The sequence below is a fragment of the Cetorhinus maximus genome, chromosome 9, assembly GCF_964194155.1.
Source record: "Cetorhinus maximus chromosome 9, sCetMax3.hap1.1, whole genome shotgun sequence".
Taxonomy (NCBI): domain Eukaryota; kingdom Metazoa; phylum Chordata; class Chondrichthyes; order Lamniformes; family Cetorhinidae; genus Cetorhinus; species Cetorhinus maximus.
In genome coordinates, this window is record NC_135887.1 from 85,002,748 (window position 1) to 85,021,763 (window position 19,016).

The 19,016-nt window shown below is 44.9% G+C and overlaps 1 protein-coding gene across 1 annotated transcript in view; it reads left to right on the top strand.

Annotated features, from left to right (window-relative positions):
* Positions 1 to 19,016, top strand: part of LOC144685067 (anoctamin-9-like) — a 316,975-nt gene that overhangs the window by 158,484 nt on the left and 139,475 nt on the right. The window contains exon 11 of the mRNA XM_078549602.1: positions 10,868 to 11,032. Coding sequence (XP_078405728.1) covers positions 10,868 to 11,032 — 165 coding nt within the window. The remainder of the gene's footprint in view (positions 1 to 10,867; positions 11,033 to 19,016) is intronic.

The following is a 19,016-nucleotide window of genomic DNA, read 5'->3' on the forward strand; positions in this document are numbered from 1 at the left end:
CATAGCAGTCTGTCCATGTAAAGTGCGGGGTGGGGGGGCGCGTGGAAGAAACACCTTGCACCGTGTGCTGCTGGCCAGGATTTTAAGGGTGAATGGTTGTCCACACAAGGAACAAAGCCCCTGAACCCATATTCACTGACAAATCATTAACAGAAAAAAGGTCTTTGGTAGTTAATGGTGACTCCTGCCTGTTTCTCTTGACACTGCAGAGAGGAGACCATCAAGAAGATGGAGCCTGGATTTATTGCTGCCTGCCTAATCGCATACAGGCAGGAGAGAAGAAGAAGATTGTGATGGAAGCACCTGGCTTGCCATAAGGAAGAGCAAAACCCTCAAGACCAACGGGCAGCAGGGTCCCCTCCAGACGCAGAGGATGAGGCTCACAGAAATGCCATCCGTAGGCGATTCGCAAAACCAAGGGTTTACAGAACTCACATATCTTATCTGCAGATGAGCGAGAGACAGTGTCGCCGATGTCTCCACACGTTCAGGGATCTGGTGACTCACATTTGCCACACTTTATAGGTATTGGCACCAAAGGGACTGGGAGGGCATCCATTGCCAGTGGCTCTGAAAGTAATGGCTGCACTGAGCTTCTACGTCAGTGGCTCCTTCCAGGGCTCCAGTCAGGATCTCTGTGGGATCCCTCACATGTCCACACACAAATGCATACAGACCCCTTTTTGTCAAGGCCCACAATTATGTCAACTTCGACAGAGATCAAGCAAGCCAGGACGCCAGAGTAGTGGACTTTGCTGAGACTTCCGGATTCCTACAGGTGCATGTCATCGACTGCACTCATGTGGCTATAAAAGCTCCCTGGCAACAGGCACTCCAATACATAAACAGGAAAGGCAACCACTCACTCAATGTACAGCTGCCCTGCAACCATAAGGAACTTATCATGCAGGTTTGCGCCAGATACCCAGGAGGCGTCCATGACTCATACATCTTGATTATATTGCAGATCCCCGACATCTTTGAGGGACCACACAGGATTCAGGTCTGGCTCCTTGGTGACAAAGGGCACCTGCAAAGGACGTGGCTAATGATGCCCGTGCAGCGACCACAGAATCGTGCAGAGAGAAGGTAAACGAAGCTCATGCTGCTACTCAAACATTGGTGGAGCACACCATAGACATCAGAAAGTTGCGAGACTGATGCCTGGACAGATTTGGCGGAGCACTCCAGTGCACTCCACAGATGGTCTTATTGTGGTTTGTGGTTTGCTGTGCGCTGCACAACCTGGCACTGCAAAGTGGGGAGGACTTGTCAAATGCCGACATAGAGGAACTGCACATCTCCTCTGATGAGGATGACATCGAAGGGGATGAGGGCTTTGAGTTCAAGGAAGCCGAGGCTGCAGGGGAAGAGGCCATAGCACAGGTCAGACAAGGCAGGCATGCACTTAAGGCTCTCATAGCCATCAGATTCCACAAGGATGATGACAAGTTGCAGTGAGTATTCTCTTGGACAAGTGCCCTCCATCAGGGACTGACATGAACACCAACGTTGCAATTACTCTCATTTCAACCATGCACTTTAATATGAGTGAATAGTTCACATCAGGCTCACATTGCCCTGATCCTTTGAAAGATGGTGAAACCTCGGGATCTTATCTCCTTGCTGAGATGAGGTGCTAACTGGAGGATGGAATCTAGGCATCAGATGTCAAGTGTATCTCCAGCATCCCAGCCACAACAGTAGCCTACAAGAGCCTCAGTAGGCTTTTAGCTGTATGCCTTCAATATGATAAAGCTCCTCAAGAAGAGCCGTCTCCAGCAACGGGACAATGCATTCTGTGCAACGTCAATGATGAAACTGATGGGTGACACTTGGCCCAACGCAGCCGAAGATGTTCCACAGGCATACATCTAATCAGAGATGACTCAATCCTCTGTGTCACCTTCTTCTCTATCATATTAACATCCGGCACTCTCAGTTAGAGATGTTGGCCTGCTTTTATCCTCACCTTACTATGCATGTGGACCGCCTGAGGATGATGACATTCAAATTCCTCCTCTTCAAGACACATATTGTGCCCTCATGGGCAGCCCTGGCCCTTGTGAAATCCAAAATGCTCAGACACCATGAAGCTCTCAAGGTCATGAGGCGTTGCTAAAAAAGAGCACACTTCAGCTTCAGTATATTCTCACTCCTATCCCATTGCTCTCCTCAACGTTGTCTAAAGCTACAAAATGTGCTTCCAGAGCATGCTCAAAGGCTCTACTGGCTGTCAAAAATCACGATTTGCAATTAGCACCACTCATCTCAGCAAGTGTTTAGGTGATGGGATGGATAGCACTGCATCCCAACATTGTGACGAGACCCTTGTGGTCGCAATACAAACAATTACAGTTTGAGGAACGCTCAAGATTGTAGGTTCGAGCACCAGGGCAATAATGTGTCTGAGAGGGACAAAGCTTGGGCACCTTGAGGTGGCGAGGTGCTCCCACTTAGTGTTGAGTTCAGCAGATGTACATTCAGAAAGTCGTAAATGCAGTTAGCAGACAGGAGCGTGCATGAGTTCTGAGTATGAGGTCATAGCATGAAAACTTGCACGATATATGACCCTCCTCCATGTGTAAATGCTTCTCTCTTTGGATGCTCTTTACCTTGCAAGAATACAGATGAGATTGGAGAACACCCCTGCTTCAATCTTACACATCCAACAATAAATATGACATGACCCTGCAAAACATGTGAACAAGGTTCGTTTCAGAAGCACATTTAATGTTAAGGTGGAGACATCACTGATGTTGAGAATTATATGGAAAAGGGGAACACTGTGGTGATATGGAAGCTCACTACATAGACAAAAGGCCTACGTTATTGACGTCTGCAGTGGAGGAACCATGGTACCACACCTGATTGACAGCAACACAGCTCATCATAAAAAGGAGGCATACACAAGAGGAGATGTGAAATGGGTGCGATTCTACTTAGATTTGTGAACATTATACACATGTTGTGAACACCCGTGCCACCATTGTGCTCCTAAATTTTCTTGATCTTCCTAACCCTACTGCTATGTCTTGGTGCTTGCCCAACATCCACTCCAGATGTGGAGGCAGCCTGCTGACTGCTAGGCCCTGTTTTCTGTGATGACTTTGGCGAGTGTCCTCTGGAGGCGGAGACCTGAAGGGCTCCGGCCTGCTTTGGTGCCCTGCTGTGAGGCAGGTGCACCCTCTTCAGCCTGTGGAGCTAGAGGTGGTTGGGTCACAGGAAAAGAGGATTGGGATCGGCCGGATAGTCCTGGAGTCACCTGGGTGGATGGCCCTAGGGTGTCCAACTGTGGATCCTCCTCCCTATGGTTCCCAAGGGCCCCTGGCTGACTCTTTGAGGAGAAAGGGCAGCTAGGGTGAGATCAAGGTGCCCCGCCCGCTTCTCATGTAGCCACTTCTGGATGCTACCAGCGGCTACAGTGATAGAGTGCTGCTCCTGTCGCAGTGCAGGACCAATGTCCTGCACCAAGGCCTTCATGGCAGCCGCCATCCTATCAGTGTTAACCTCGGTGCATTGGCATGCCAGCGCTATCACCTCAGACAGAACACGGACAGATTGCTCCATCGTCTCTTGCAATCTGAGGAATGCAGCTGATATCCTTTCCTGATGTTGCCATGATTGTCGTTCCAGCATCACCAACTGATTTAGGACCGAGTCCGGAAGCTCATCATCTGACTCAGACGCAGCAGAATTGTGGCCTCCAGCAATCCTTCAAGTTCCGGTGACTTCAGATGGCCCTGCCTCCACCTGCTGCAGTGCGCTGTGCTCACCAGATTGTGACCCAGAAGCTGCTTTAGAACTCAATCCCACCGACATGTGTGTCTCTGCACCGCTGGAGGGTGTGGGTGAGCACTGTGACTGGGCTTCAGCGATGCTTTCCTCAGGTTCCTCATCTAAGGTGTCTTTGGGCTCGAGCTAAGGACCTGGCTAGTTGAGGGCCTCGGGTGCTTGGCAGAGGTGCCTATGAAAGAAAGTACAACTAATTGGTGCATGGAAGGCAATAGTAAAACAGTACAATGCACTCACAACATCGTTGTCTGAGGGATGAGCTGGTGCAAGATCCTCATATAGGTGTTTGCCGCCAACCTCACTGTTGCAGCAGGAATGGTCCACGTCCTCTCCGGCCAGCTCGATAGCTCTGTTCTCAAAGGCAGTGAGGACATTGAGTTCTGACATTCCACCCCCTGGTCTGGGACCTCTCCTTACGATTGTTTGCGAGCTTGTCCTGCATAAAGACAGATTGAGGGTGTGAGCAGGATGCACGCCAGGGCATATGATAATGATGCCTAGCATGTGTGGGTAGTGAATGGAGCCATGGATGGGATGAGGATGCAAGCTCCAGAGGAGATGAGCCCAGATGGAGATGTGAAGGTGTGTGTGAGAGTGAGTGGTAATGTCTCTTGAACTGGCAGTGTGTGAGATCCCTGTGAATGCCTGAGGGCTTGTGAGTTGAGAGTGATGAGATGGTTGACTTATCCTGGCGGAACAGATGAGATCATTCATCCTCTTTTTGCACTGGATGACTGACCTCCTCTGTGCAGCATTAGCACTGACCACCACTGCCACTGCCCTCAAGTCGAAGTGGTGAGGTTGATGGACCTCCTCTGGCCATCACAGGGGTAGAGTTCATCGCAGCAGGCCTCCACAGCGTCCAGCAGGCATTCCAGTGAGGCATCACTAAACTTGGGAGCTGCCATCTTCTTGACTTTCGGGGCCATGTCTTCAGTGGAGCAGTCCTGGGCTGCATGTATTGAGACCACTGTGCGCAGCTGCTGTTTAAATATGGTGCCTGGAGTGAGGAAGCGGTGAGCTCACGGTGGGGCGGGCGAATCAGAGGCCGCCCACCCGCGATCCAGTGTATTTCTGGTGTGTGCATAATTAATGCGGCGTGAAGCAGATGATATGGTACGAAAACCCACCATTGCAGCCTGCAGGTAAAATACTGATTTTCACGCCCACCGCTGCACTTAGTGCACTGAGGGGAAAATCCCTCCCATCAACTCAATTTCTCTCTTCACTGATGCTGCTTTTTCTGTTGAGCATTTCGAGCATTTTTCATTTTTATTTCAGTTTTCCAGTATCCACAGTATTTTACTTTTATAATATCTGCAATTTTTTTTACAACAGTATTATAATGTAAAAGGAGAAATTCAGATCAGTTCAGTGATTCCTAGAAGATTGCTATCTTTGGGGACATCAACAGTACTCCCTGTGGGAATCACTACAACAATTTTTGTATTTAAGTGCTCATGTGTGGACTCCAGAAGTTGCTGCCAGTTTCACAGTTGTAATGATGACATATTCTGATAGTTTCACAGTCAGTACACGCAAAATAAGCCAATTTTGCTCTCTTATTCTCTACTTCAACTACTCCAGCCTCACTACTCAAAATACTCTGCTCCCTCGCTTCTACTTATTCTCCTGCAATCAGTGCACTATACTTCTCTACACCTTCTATTCCTTAAATTCGTGCACTCATTAATATTACAGTCCTCACTTCCACCCAAGTCACACCTGACACACTGCATAACAACTATTCAACCATGACATGCACATTTCTTTAACCATCTCACAAGACTGTCACTAACACACAGTTTTCTTGCAGGAGAAAGTTGACTACAACTCTAGACAGCTTGCTGCCAGTGATAAAGGCATCTTTCATCTCTTTCATTTCAGGTGCAGAAAATGTGGACAAAGCTCTGACACTTGAAGAAAAAGATGCCATCTTCCTGATGATGCAGTGTCACTCAGGCTGACCCTTAGAAGCACCATTTCAGATACTGACACCATGGAGTGAATTTTACAGTGCCCACCATACCCCCGCTCCCCCCCACCCCATTCCCCCCATTGGCATATTTGAAACAGGAGGTGACACGTAAAATAAAGCAGGTGGCCAGCCTGCTGACCTTCTGCCTCGCCCCCAGCTGTCCCCCATATTACGGTGGCCAGGTAAGGCATCAGGCAGCCACCCATCAGTTCAATTAATGGCCACTTAGGGGCCTCATTCCACCACTGCCACAATAATACGTGAGGCTGGGGAAGGCAGAAGGAAGGTGGCCAACTGCAACTTCAACAATTCAGGCTGAAAGACGGGAAGGAAGGACAAAGATCTCCTTTGGGGGGAGGGGTCCCTGTGCCCATTGGGGGCACCCCAACCAAGATAACCCTTTGTGCCTTTCCCCAACCTGACCTCTAAAACCCACCCCCCTACTTCCCTTTTTCCCCCTCACCAGGGTCTCTGATCTCTCCTCAACCAAAATCCCCAGACTTCCCTTTTAAGTCTAGGAAACACCTTCCTTCGTCTCAGGACTGCATGTAGTCCCAGCAGTCGCCACTACTTGCTTCTGACGCTGCTGGGATTACAAAACCTGCTGGCCAATCAGATTGGCTAACAGCTCTCGAGGCTGAACTTGTACCTGAAGGGCGGAAGTCCCACTCTCAGATAATTAATGGTGTCCCAAGCCTATAATCACTGCTAGGAAGCCAGCTTTAAAGTCTGTGAACTAGACCCCTAAAATAGGGTCTTCATGTGGTGAATCACTGGGCACAAATTTGCAGGAGCTGGGGAATGATGACAAAGGTGCCAGCTTGCTAATGAATGATAAAAGCAAAATATTGCAGATGCTGGAAATCTGAAACAAGAACAAAAATTGCTGGAAAAATTTAGCAGGTCTGATAGCATCTGTGGAGAGAAAGACTGAGTTAACGTTTTGAGTCTGTATGACTCTTCTTCAGAACTAAAGAGAAGTAGAAATATGGTGAAATATATACTGTTAAGGGGGGTGGGACAGGTGAAGCTGGATGGAAGGCCAGTGATAGGTGGAGGCAAAGGAGAGATTGCAAAAGATGTCATAAACAAAAGGTCAAAGGGGTGTTGATGGTGGTGTTATTGGCTAATGGTGACATTAAGAGTAGAAAGCAGGATGAACAAGTGACAGATGGCCCTAGTGGGGGCGGGGAAGGGGGAGGGGACGGTGTGGGAGAAAAGATCAAAATAGGCTAAAAGGTAGGGATAAAACAATGAATGGAATTAAATTTTAAAAATAATGATAGAAATAGGTGGGAAAAAAATATACATATAAATAAATATTTGAAAAAAGGGGATCAAAAAGGGGATCATTGATACCAACGCCCATCCAGGACCCTCCACCCCTTCCCATCCTCTGACCCCATCCCGTCTTTGAATCCCAGCCCTGGCCATGTATTTCCCGTACCCCCTGACCTTCCCCTCTCTGATGCTGAATGTTCAGTACTCAGAAAAGGATTTAGTTTCATACCCTTACAGCCTCACCTCAATGAATTCTGGGCTCGGCACAATGCTGAACTCTTCTTCCGCCGCCTTCGTCCCCTGCTCACTTCTTTGGGCAGGAGTCCTCCCCCTGTTCAACAGATCCTTTCACCAACCTTCAGTATTCTCCCTCCACCTGGACCCCTTCCTCTGGCCTCTTACCTACTCTTGATTTTTTCATTGAGAACTGTCGGCGTGACATTAACCATCTCAATTTCCCTGCTCCTCTCACCCACTCTAACCTGTCTCCTTCTGAACTTGCCGCACTCCAATCTCTCAGGTCCAACCCTGACTTTGTTATCAAACCGGCTGACAAGATTGGTGCTGTTGTTGCCTGGTGTACTGACCTCGAGCTCACAGAGGCTGAGTGCCAACTCACAGATACTTCCTCATACCTCCCCCTGGACCATGACCCCACCACCGGACGTCAAGCCATTGTTTCCAGGACTGTCACTGACCTCATCTCCTCTGGAGATCTACCCTCCACAGCTTCCAACCTCATAGTTTCCCAACCTTGGACAGCCCGCTTCTACCTCCTCCCCAAAATCCACAAACAGGACTTTCCTGGTAGACTGATTGTGTCAGCCTGTTCCTACCCCACAGAATGCATTCCTTCCTATCTTGACTCCGTTCTGTCTCCCCTTGTCCAGTCTCTTCGCACCTACATTCACGATTTCTCTGATGCCCTACATCATATCAACAATTTCCAGTTCCCTGGCCCCAACTGCCTCCTCTTCACCATGGACATCCAATCCCTCGACACCTCCATCCCCCACCAAAATGGTCTGAGGGATCTCCACTTCTTCCTTGAACAGAGGCCTGAACAATCCCCATCCACAACCACTCTCCTCCGTCTGGCTGAACTTGTTCTCTCACTGAACAATTTCTCCTTAAACCTGTCTCACTTCCTTCAAATAAAAGATGTGGCTATGGGTACCTGCATGGGCCCCAGTTATGCCTATCTCTTTATGGGGTATGTGGAACATTCCTTGTTCCAGTCCTACTCAGGCCCCCTCCCACAACTCTATCTCTGGTACAGCGATGACTGTTTCAGTGCTGCTTCATGTTCACATCTGGACCTGGAAAAATTTATTAATTTTGCTTCCAATTTCCACCCCTCCATCACTTTCACATGGTCTGTCACTGACCCTTCCTTGACCTCTCTGTCTCAACTTCTGGTGATAGACTGTCCACCAATATTCATTACAAGCCCACCGACTCCCACAGCTACCTCGACTACAACTCCTCACACTCAACTTCCTGTAAGGACTCCATCCTATTCTCTCAGTTTCTTCACCTCCGTCGCATCTGTTCTGATGATGCCACTTTCCAAAACAGTGCTTCTGACATGTCTTCCTTCTTCCTTAACCGAGTTTTCCCACACACAGTGAATGACAGGGCCCTCAACCGTGTCTGACTCACCTCTCGCGCCTCTGCCCTCACACCTTCCTCTCCCTCCCAGAACCATGATAGGGTCCCCCTTGACCTCACTTTTCACCCCACCAGGCTCATCTTTCAAAGGATCATCCTCCGCCATTTCCGCCAACTCCAGCATGAAGCCACCACCAAACAGATCTTCCCTTCATCCTCCCTGTCGGCATTCCATAGGGACCGCTCCCTCCGAGACACCCTGGTCCACTCCTCCGTCACCCCCTACACCTCAACCCCCTCCTAAGGTACCTTCCCACGCAATCGCAGAAGGTGCAACACCTGCCCTTTTACTTCGCCTCTCCTCACCGCAAAGGGCCCAAACACCCCTTTCAAGTGAAGCAGCGCTTCACTTGCACTTCCCTCAATTTGGTCTACTGCATTCACTTCTCCCTATGCAGCCTCCTCTAGATTGGAGAGACCAAACACAGACTGGGTGACCGCTTTGCAGAACACCTTCAGTCTGTCCGCAAACATGGCCCAGACCTTCCTGTCGCTTGCCATTTCAGCACACCACCCTGCTCTCATGCCCACATGTCCATCCTTGGCCTGCTGCAATGTTCCAATGAAGCTCAAAGCAAACTGGAGGACAGCAGCTCATTTTCCGATTAGACACATTACAACCTTTCAGACTTAACATTGAGTTCAACAACTTCAGATCATAAACTCTCTCCTCCATCCCCACCCCTTTTTGATCCCCTTTTTTCAAATATTTATTTTTATATTTTTTCCCCACCTATTTCTATTATTATTTTAAAAATTTATTTCCATTCATTGTTTTATCCCCACCTTTTAGCCTATTTTGATCTTTTCTCCCACACTGTCCCCCCACCCCCCCACCCCACCCCAACTAGGGCCATCTGTCACTTGCTCATCCTGCTTTCTGCTCTTAATGTCACCATTAGCATCTCCTTTAGCCAGTATCATGACCATCAACACCCTTTCGACTTTTTGTTTATGACATCTTTTGCAATCTCTCCTTTGCCTCCAGCTTCCCCTGTCCCAACAACACCCCACCCTCCGCCCCCTTAAACGGTTTCTATTTCACCACATTTCTATTTCTCTTTAGTTCTGAAGAAGAGTCATACGGACTCGAAATGTTAACTTAGTCTTTCTCTCCACAGATGCTGAGAAAACATACTAGCTCTGTTGAAGTTGGATGCAGGAGCAAACCAAGAGTTCAGGGTTCTTAAGAAGGCTGTTTAGCGTACACTGGGAAATGATAGGTGCAATGGGCATTGTAAGGGCTGATCCTTCATGATGGCAAATCTGTGGAGCATGCATACCTGCTGGATACCTGCTCAAGGCCATACTGCAAAGCTTTTCTGGGACCGTCCAGGCAGCAGAAACATTGTTTGAGCATGCCAGTTGTTTGTGGATCAAGCTGTAAGTTCTTGGAAAAGTTTAGCATGTGGCAAGTTAGGCACTGGGATGTACCAAAATACACAATTGCAGGACCTTTATTTACAGCTTCACTGTTTTAAATAGTTTTGAATTTGCATTCTGGTCACTTATGGAGAAACCTGATCTAATATTGTGGACGACACACTTCTAGCTCGAAATTAATACTTTTCCTGCTCATAATATTGGATGCTTTTGATTAGTTTAGCACCTGAAACCAGGCACAACATAATCATGCTTCTAGGCTGACATATGCCCCTGGTGTTTCTATTTAATATGCTAACTGTGTTAATGTTGTGTATCTCCCTGCACCTGTCCCTTATTGTCTGTCTTTATTTTGTGTATTTGTACTGTAAGTATTATGTTGTGTCCATAATATCTGTGAGTATGCATTACATTGTTACTGTTTTTTACTATTTATTGTTGTATTAACTGTCTTAGTATTATATTTATTCACTGCATTTTTCTGTTACTATCTCTGCCTGTGCTGGCTGAATGAGTGTTGGTGGAGTTCTCCCTTAAACCAATCAAGTGCCCTCATCTGTGTTGGCCATGTCAATGTTGGATATCTTTGCTGTGACTCTCATTTACTACGATTATAACTCCCTTGTGTCCTTCTCTAACTACGTTTGTCTGTGTACGTTGTGCCAGTATTGTGTATCTTTCATAATAACTTTTCGTTGCTGTTCCTGACCTCTCTTTGACAATTTTAAATGTAATATTTTTTCTTCTGTTATTTTACAGATCACCATTATAATCAGTATAGCACTTGGCATTGTGATATTCCGAATTGTGATGTCTGTCACCTTGACGAGCGCACCAGTGGCTATTGTGCGTGAAAATGCCACTTCGCTGGCTGTAATAATTAGTGCTGTGTTGCATTTCCTCACAGTTATAATCATGACTAAGGTATGACAGAGGCAAGTTACTTTGCCCTACTTATTAGAAGTCCATTTCTAACATCTGACATACAGATGAGAACTTTTTCAGTACACTCAGATCACACAGATTTTATTTTTCAGTTGGCACCTGAAGACTTTTATCAGCATAGACCTAGTTCTAAACTTGGATGAACTCCAGGAGGAGGCTCTATATGGGTTACTGAAATAGGAAATATCTGTGTAACAGATATTTTAATTTTCCAGGAATTCAGTGGACTAGTGGAATGGTGTTGGTTACAGAACATGTCTGTTATAGAAGTCTTCATAGTCTTCTGTATGTTAACAAGAAGTCTTTATTAACTACTATTAACTACATATAGATATGCAGCATTAGGTACTGGCATGGAGCTATCTCCATCTCTAGGCCAAACATGTCTCTGGCCAGCGCCACACTGACGCTAGGTCTAGGTCATGTGCCTTCTTACATCACTCTGTGGGCGGTACTGTACTCAGTCCCACATTAACCCTGTATATACTAGATCCTTGTACTACATGGACCAATAGTAATTAATTTCATATTGAGAGCAGAATGGCTGAAGGATTTGTAGGTTTTTAAACTAATATTTCCTCAAGTGATATGTTATGAAAGTAACTAGAAAACATCATATAATAAGAACAAAAAATGTTGGAAATACTCAGTAGATCAGACAGCATTGGTGGAGAGAAAACCAGAGTTAATATTTTGTTGGTTAATGAAATATGTTAGACTATGTCCCATTAAAGGTTAACTGTAACAGTATATGATATCATGGAAGGATGTGACATACACTCATCTAATCTGGGACTCAAGGAAAGTAAGCATGGTTAGAAGCTAGTGTAAGGTGTTCTTATAACTGTAATGTTGTAATAAAGTTAGTGTTTTGCAGCCAGCAGTCTTTGAGAAGTTATTGAAACTACTCCATCCCAATGACACAATAATATATGGTGACAGCGGTAAAAAAATAAAAAGATGGCACTAGAAAACTCTACCTATACCGGAACGATTCAAGACAGTTGCATGCCTCAATCAGGCTGAAGCATGGCTAAAATGCTACAGGAGATTCACTCAATTTCGCACTGCATCGGGTCTCACAGTGAAGCCAGACTGTAAGCAGGTCAGCCACTGTTGAACGCAATGGGAAATGGTGCAGATGACATCCCAGTTACCCAGGGGATCGGTGAGGGTAAAGCCAGATATGCAGATATTATTCATGCATTGGAGACATAGTTCAATCTCTGCAAGAACACCATCATGGCATGCGCAAAATTCAACAAATATACCCAGAGACAGATCGAAAGCATTGATGCATCTGTTATTGATTTATACTGATTAATAGAAGACTGAATAGGGTAATTTAAAAGAGGAGCTAATTCACAGCAGAATAGTTGTTGGAGTAGTGGATGATGCATTATCAGTTAATTTGTTGTCCCAAGATGATGTCACTGGTGAAGGTAATTCAATTAAGTCGACAAGCCGAGATCAGGAGGAAAAACCTGGGAGTCACGGGAAAGAGAGACAGTCCAAATCTCAAAGTAACAGATACAGTTGAATCCGTTGGACATAAAAATGAGAAAATAGAGAGAAGGAGAGATGCATAGCAAGAAAAGCAATTAATGGAGGCAACACGGACTAGCTGTTGTTGGTGCGGCAGAGAAAGACATTGGCACAGGAATTGTCCAGCCAAAGATGCACAATGCCATTGGTGTACATAAATGGGGCATTTTCAGGCAGCATGACGCACTAGAAAAAAATGGGCAGAACACTTAGAAAGAGAAAGTTTTAAACAAAAACAGTGCCCATGAAGTATGAGATTCACAAGACATTGAGATATCCTTCTTAGAAGAGATTAAAGAATTAAACAGAAATTATTGGAGTGCAGAGATCCTAGTACGCAACTTTACAAGACTCACTTTAAATTAGATACTGGAGCAGCAGTTTCAGTTCTTTCAGGTACTAAACTATGGTTGAAAAAGACAGTTCTTCAACCATCCTGCAAAAAGCTACATGGATCAGGAGGAACAGAGCTGAAGGTTCTGGGAGAACTAACACCAACTTTAAAGCACAGAGAGAAAGTAATTACTGTATGTAATTCAAGATCAGAGTCGTTCACTCTTAAGTAGAAAGGCATGTATGGAACTGAATCTAATTTGCAGAATAGAAGTAAAGAATGGTGAAGGTCAATCAGGAGACTTCAAAGCAGAATTCCCAAAGTTGTTTACAGATTGGAAAAGCTGAGAACAGATTATCACACTAAGCCCAGAAAATGAAACCAATTTGCTTATATAGACGCAGAAAGGTTCCACACCCATTACTTCCAATGGTAAAGAAAGAGATTGACTCAATTGTAACACAAGGAGTCATTTTACCTGTAAAGGAGTCGACAAATTGGTGCTCAGGAAGGTACCGGTTCCAAAGCCAAATGGTTCTATAATAATATCAGCAGGACCTTCCATGCCTGCCCGCCACACAACTCAATAAAGCTGTGGAAAGTGAAGTCCATCCAATGATATCAGTAGATGAGAGTTTAGATAAATTAGGGAAGAGCTAAATATTTTATGAATTAGATGCTAACAGTGGATTCTGGCAAATACCACCAAAAGAGGAGTCCAAGTTTCTCATGACATTCATAACACCATTTGGAAGATTCTGGTTTAACACCAGTATCAGAAATCTTTCCACAAACAATGTCAGATCTTTTAGAGGGCTTACAAGGAGTTGTTGCCACATGGTTGACATGTTGATACATGGGTCCACTCAAGCTGAGCATGACATGAGAGTGAGAGCAATGCTGAAAAGACTGCAACATGCAGGACTGGCACTTAACAGTAAGTGCAAGTTTTCAACCAACAATCAGGCTTCTTAGTCACATAGTGAGTGCATCAGGAATAAAGTCATAAAAGAACTTCCAGCTCCAAGGAACATTATGGATTTTCAAAGGTTCATGGGAAGGAGGTTGCAGACACAGATTCCAATCCTCCCACATACATTAATGCCACAAGTCAAAGACACTAACTTAGAGAAATTACAAGACAGAGAGGAAACCTACCGAAGTAAACAGATGAAATACTATGATAGTCATTACAGAATGAGAACATTATCAGATCTTCAACCGGAGAACAGGTTTAGATCAGTGATCAATTGAGATATGAAGAAAAAGTGGAGAAATCACCACACCTGAGATCTTACATTGTTCAGATGGAATTGGGCACAGTAAGAAGAAACAGAAGAGTTTTGATTGCAATTGAGCGCAGTGTGAAAAACCAGAGACCAGAGAGGTCGCAGTCATCACAAAGAAGACACCATAGCTGGTGGTCCCGAACCATCTACTTGTTCGAATTCTGTTCAACAGCGTCCAGAAGACCGACATCTGAATGAGAATTCCTTATCGCCTACAAGCGAGAAGAGAACAAGGTATGGTAGGTTTGTGAAGGCACCACAGTGTTTATCAATGTAAGAGAACATAGAGGAAAGGAGAGATCAAGAAGAGAGCAAGAAGAGGCTACATTTTCCAGAGGACTACAAACACTGAAATATTCAGAATGACTAGGAGACTGAAGTGTTAGGTTTCCAGGAATGTTAGAGAACGTTGAAGTCCAAACAGATTTGGCGGGGAGATATAATATAATGGAGTATGTTAGACTAAGTCCCATTAAGGGTTAACTTTAACCGTTTGGGCAGGATTTTGCCTTGGCAGGGGTGCTCAGTGAGGGGTGGGCAGGGGCGGTCGGGAAGCCGCCTGCTGCCTGCGATTGGCACCGCACCGTGATTTTACGTGGGCAGGCCAATTAAGGCCCGCCCAGCATGGAATGCAAGCAGCAGCTCTCAGTGTTGCCTGTGCAACCAGGGGGAGGAGGACAAGTGGGCCTAGCGCGAACTTCGCGCATGTGTGCAAAAGAGCGCCTCAATCTCCCTGAGGCAAGGAGCTGCCTCAAGGAGATGAAGTGCTGTTTAAAAAAACTAATAAACAAAATAAAAATGTCATAAAACATGTCCCCTCAGTCACATGAGCAAGGACATGTTTTTAATTCAAGTGTGAAATTTTTATTTTATTTTTAATTGCCTTAGGAAACCTCATCCTGCCTGTGGATGAGGTTTCCTAAAAAGTGCAAAGGCCGCTTGGCGTTTTCGCCTGCCCGCCAACCGTAAGGTTGGATGGGCAGCGTAAATTTGAATTTAATTTAATTGAATTGAATTTAAGGCCTTTTTAATGGCCTTAATAGGCCTTTTAATTGTCGGCGGGTGCGCTGCCTTCTCTGGCGCCACCCGCCGAACGAAATATCGCGGGACTACGTGATGATGTTGGGATGCTGGCCCGACGTCATTTTACACTCAGCCGGGTCAGGCGCGCACCTGCCCGACCGCCGAGCTCAATATTCTGCCCTTTGTGATGTCATGGAAGGAAGTGACATACACTCATGTGATCTGGGACTTGAGAAGAGTAAGCATAGTTAGAAACTCGTGTTGGGTGTTCTCATAATTGTAAATATGTTACAATAATGTTAGAGTGTTTTGCAGCCAGCAGTCTTTGAGAATTTATTGAAACTACTCCAACCCAATAACATAATAACATACATTTCTGGTCAATAACCTTTTATTAAAAGGTTATCAACCTGGTACGTTGACTCTGTTTAAGTTCAAGTTTCTCTCTCCATAAATGCTGCCAGACCTGTTGAAAATTTCCTATATTTTCTGTTTTTTATTTCAGATTTGCAGTTTCTGCAGTATTTTGTTTTTGCATTAGGCAAAAATTGTGCACTTGACCTATTTTCACTTTGAAGTGTTTTCAACCTCTAGAATAAAGATTGCAAGCATTTAAAAGATTCAATAGGTTTTTAGACACTAAGGGAATATGGGAATAGATTGAGAAAGTGGAGTTGAGTTAGAAGATCAGCCATGTTTTTATTGAATGGCAGAGCAGGCTCAAAGGACTGCATGACTTCCTCCTGCTGCTATTTCTTCTGTTCTCAAAAGAGAGCTGAAATGGAAAATATATCTAAAAGCAGTATACTGTGGATGATGGAAATCTGAAATAAAACAGAAAATGCTGGAAATACTTCACAGTATCTGTGAAAAGAAACAGCGTTAACATTCCAGGTCTGTGACATTAGTAATTGATTTTGAGCAAAGGATGTGTACAAGAACAAAAGGAAGGTCTGTGACAGAATGCAAGACAGGATAGATTAAAAGAAGAGTTAGTCTTCCAGGGCCAAAGGAAATGGTGATGGAGCACGAAAAGAAACAAAGAAACAAAAATGTGACTAGAGCAGGTGTGCTGCTGACTGAAAACAAAAAGAAACAAGCAAAGGAAAGGAAACAAAATGGAGCACAGATAATAGCCTGAAATTGTTGAACTCAATATTGGGTCCAGAAGGTTGCAAAGTGTCTAATCAAGAGATGAGATGCTGTTCTTCAGGCTTACATTGAGCATCACTGCAACAGTGCAGTAGGCCAAGGACAGAATGTCAGCATGAGAGTATGGTGGAGAATTAAAATGACAAGCCACTGTAGGCTTGACATTATGCTTGTGGACTGAATGGAGGTGTTCTGCAATGCGATCACCTAATCTACTTTGGGTCTCTGTTACAGAAGGGGAGAGGTGGTGGGATAACTTATCCCTTTTTCCCTCACCTCTCAGTTGTTTGCAACAAGATGTATATTTTATGGGCAGTGTTTTAAACCGTTTGAGTGTTGTAACTTTAAAAGATAGACACAAAAAGACTTTCTGGTAAGTTTAAATCAGAAGAAAAGATTAATGTTTATTCACACAGCACCCAAAATGTGAACACAACAAAATACTCACTCCCTCAAGTACACAGACACACAGGTTTTACAGGTGACGCATACACTTAGGTAATTAACAAATAACAAGAAACAAATCACATGTTTATGTTTGTCCTCTAAGATGAGCTCATTGCAGACCTTCATAGAGTCTTCACTTGTGGTTCTTAGAAGATGAATGGAAGTTAGACGTCTCTGGGTTTTCAGACAAATTTGTGGCCGAGCTCCTGTAGAAAATAAATATACATTTTTGCGGGTAGGAATAAATTAGCCCCTCTCTCACAGCGTCAGTTGACTGGTGGTTAGGCAGGGTCTGGCTTTTTGGTAGAGGATGGTCCCTGTTCTGTCCTGTTGGTCTCAGGCTGATCTGCCCTTGGCTGGTCCTTGGAATAATAAGATGCGTTACCTCTAGTCAGTTTTGATCACGTGACCAAATGATCAATACTTCTATTATCTACACAGATGATTTGATTTTAGAAGCCATTGCCACACAATGGCGGATGAATGGTGGCTGTTCACACCTGTTGTGGTAGACTGGTTTCTCCCCGCCTCTCTTTGTTAGTTTTTGAGCTCACATACACTGAGTCGGGGGGAGACCATTGAATTTGAGTTTCTGTAAACATCCAGACAATAGGAGCTGTAAATTCACAAGTGGTTACGTATCCAGATTGGCTTTTTAAAGGGGAGGGTACTCCTCCCATGGATATTTGCATTTTAATGATTTTCTAGAGACATGAGTTAGTTCTTTGTGCAGAAATTGCAAAAGTCACCTGACATCCCCCCCCCCCCCCCCCCCCCACCCCCCACCACCACCCCCGCCCCCGCCCCTGATCTCCCTCTTGGTTCAAGGTAAATTGTCCATATGTTGTGTGTTTTATTCAAATTTTCATCGTACCCATAAGTTCACACGTGCATCACGTGGGCGTGACATCTCCCTGATAAAGGAAAAATGAAATTCCTTTGTATTTCATTTTTTGTCTTGTTACATCACAGCATGAAAAGAAGGAAAAGTAAAACACAATAGCAATCATTCATACCCACACTCATTCACACGTATTCCACGAAGTCATGGTCATCAACCTTCTGCAACTTTGCTCGTATTAGATTCTGGACAGAATGGCCGCAATCACAGTACTCTTTACCGTTTTAAAATTTTTTAAAGTATTGTCAAAAGGTGGTGTGTTGTACCAGCATCTGCTTATAGTACTAGTTTGACACATCAGTGATTGGGAAGGTCAAATTTCACAGGCTGCTGGTCAGGCAGCTTTTCTGTTCCCAAGTTATTAGTATGCAAATATTCATTAATGCATTGTCCCTGGGTTCTGGCAAGTTTCATTGCTTGTAAAGATCTTAACCACAATTTCCATCACACATGGGTGGTTGGTAATTCTAATTTCTAGGTTAATATTAGGTGTAGTTAGACTGTTCCTTTGCTCTTGCAATGAATATAGGTTCTCTGTCCCCTCCTGCATTTTGTTCTGGTCAGATTTTAAGTTTAGGCTACTAGGTTCAAATGGTTTGTGATTTGAAACCTGCAAATCTGTTTGCTGGACTCTGCAGTGGGCAAAATCCGCACTGACTGCATTTTCAGTCCTCTGGTGATTTTCCTTGCACTATCCTCCTTCTCTCCTGTATTTCTGTGGTGGCTTCTCCCCGACTGGTCCTATGTCCCCCGGGACTTTACTACCTCCGAGTGTTTGTTCAAGCTCAGGTGCATTCACCTGTTGCACTTCAGCTACATGGGGCATGCTCCTCACTTCCTGCTCCTTATTCTGGGATCTGTGCTTGTCCCTATTTTAATCTTGAATGAAGGTATCTGCTAACCATACCTTTTTATCGTCCCTTGATCTTCTGCTTTTGCCTCAGCTGCTTTCCTTCCCACTGGCTTTATCTTGGCCTCTTTAAATTCCAGTGACTTTCCCTTAGCCTCTTCAATGTTCACAGGTCTATTGCCTCCTGTGGGATCTCTGAAACTTTCTCAGCCCTCTGCACCTGTGTTTCTCCAGTCCCTGTGGATGGCTCTGGACTCTCCAGGGATAATACCTTGCAACCAATAAAGTCATTATCTAGTAAAAACTCCACATCCTGCATTGGTAATCTTGGAATCACCCCACCCTTACGAGCCCCATAAGTAACTTACTGTGCAAGTATATGCAACTAAAGGAACCTCCACATATCCTCCGGTGAGTCACTT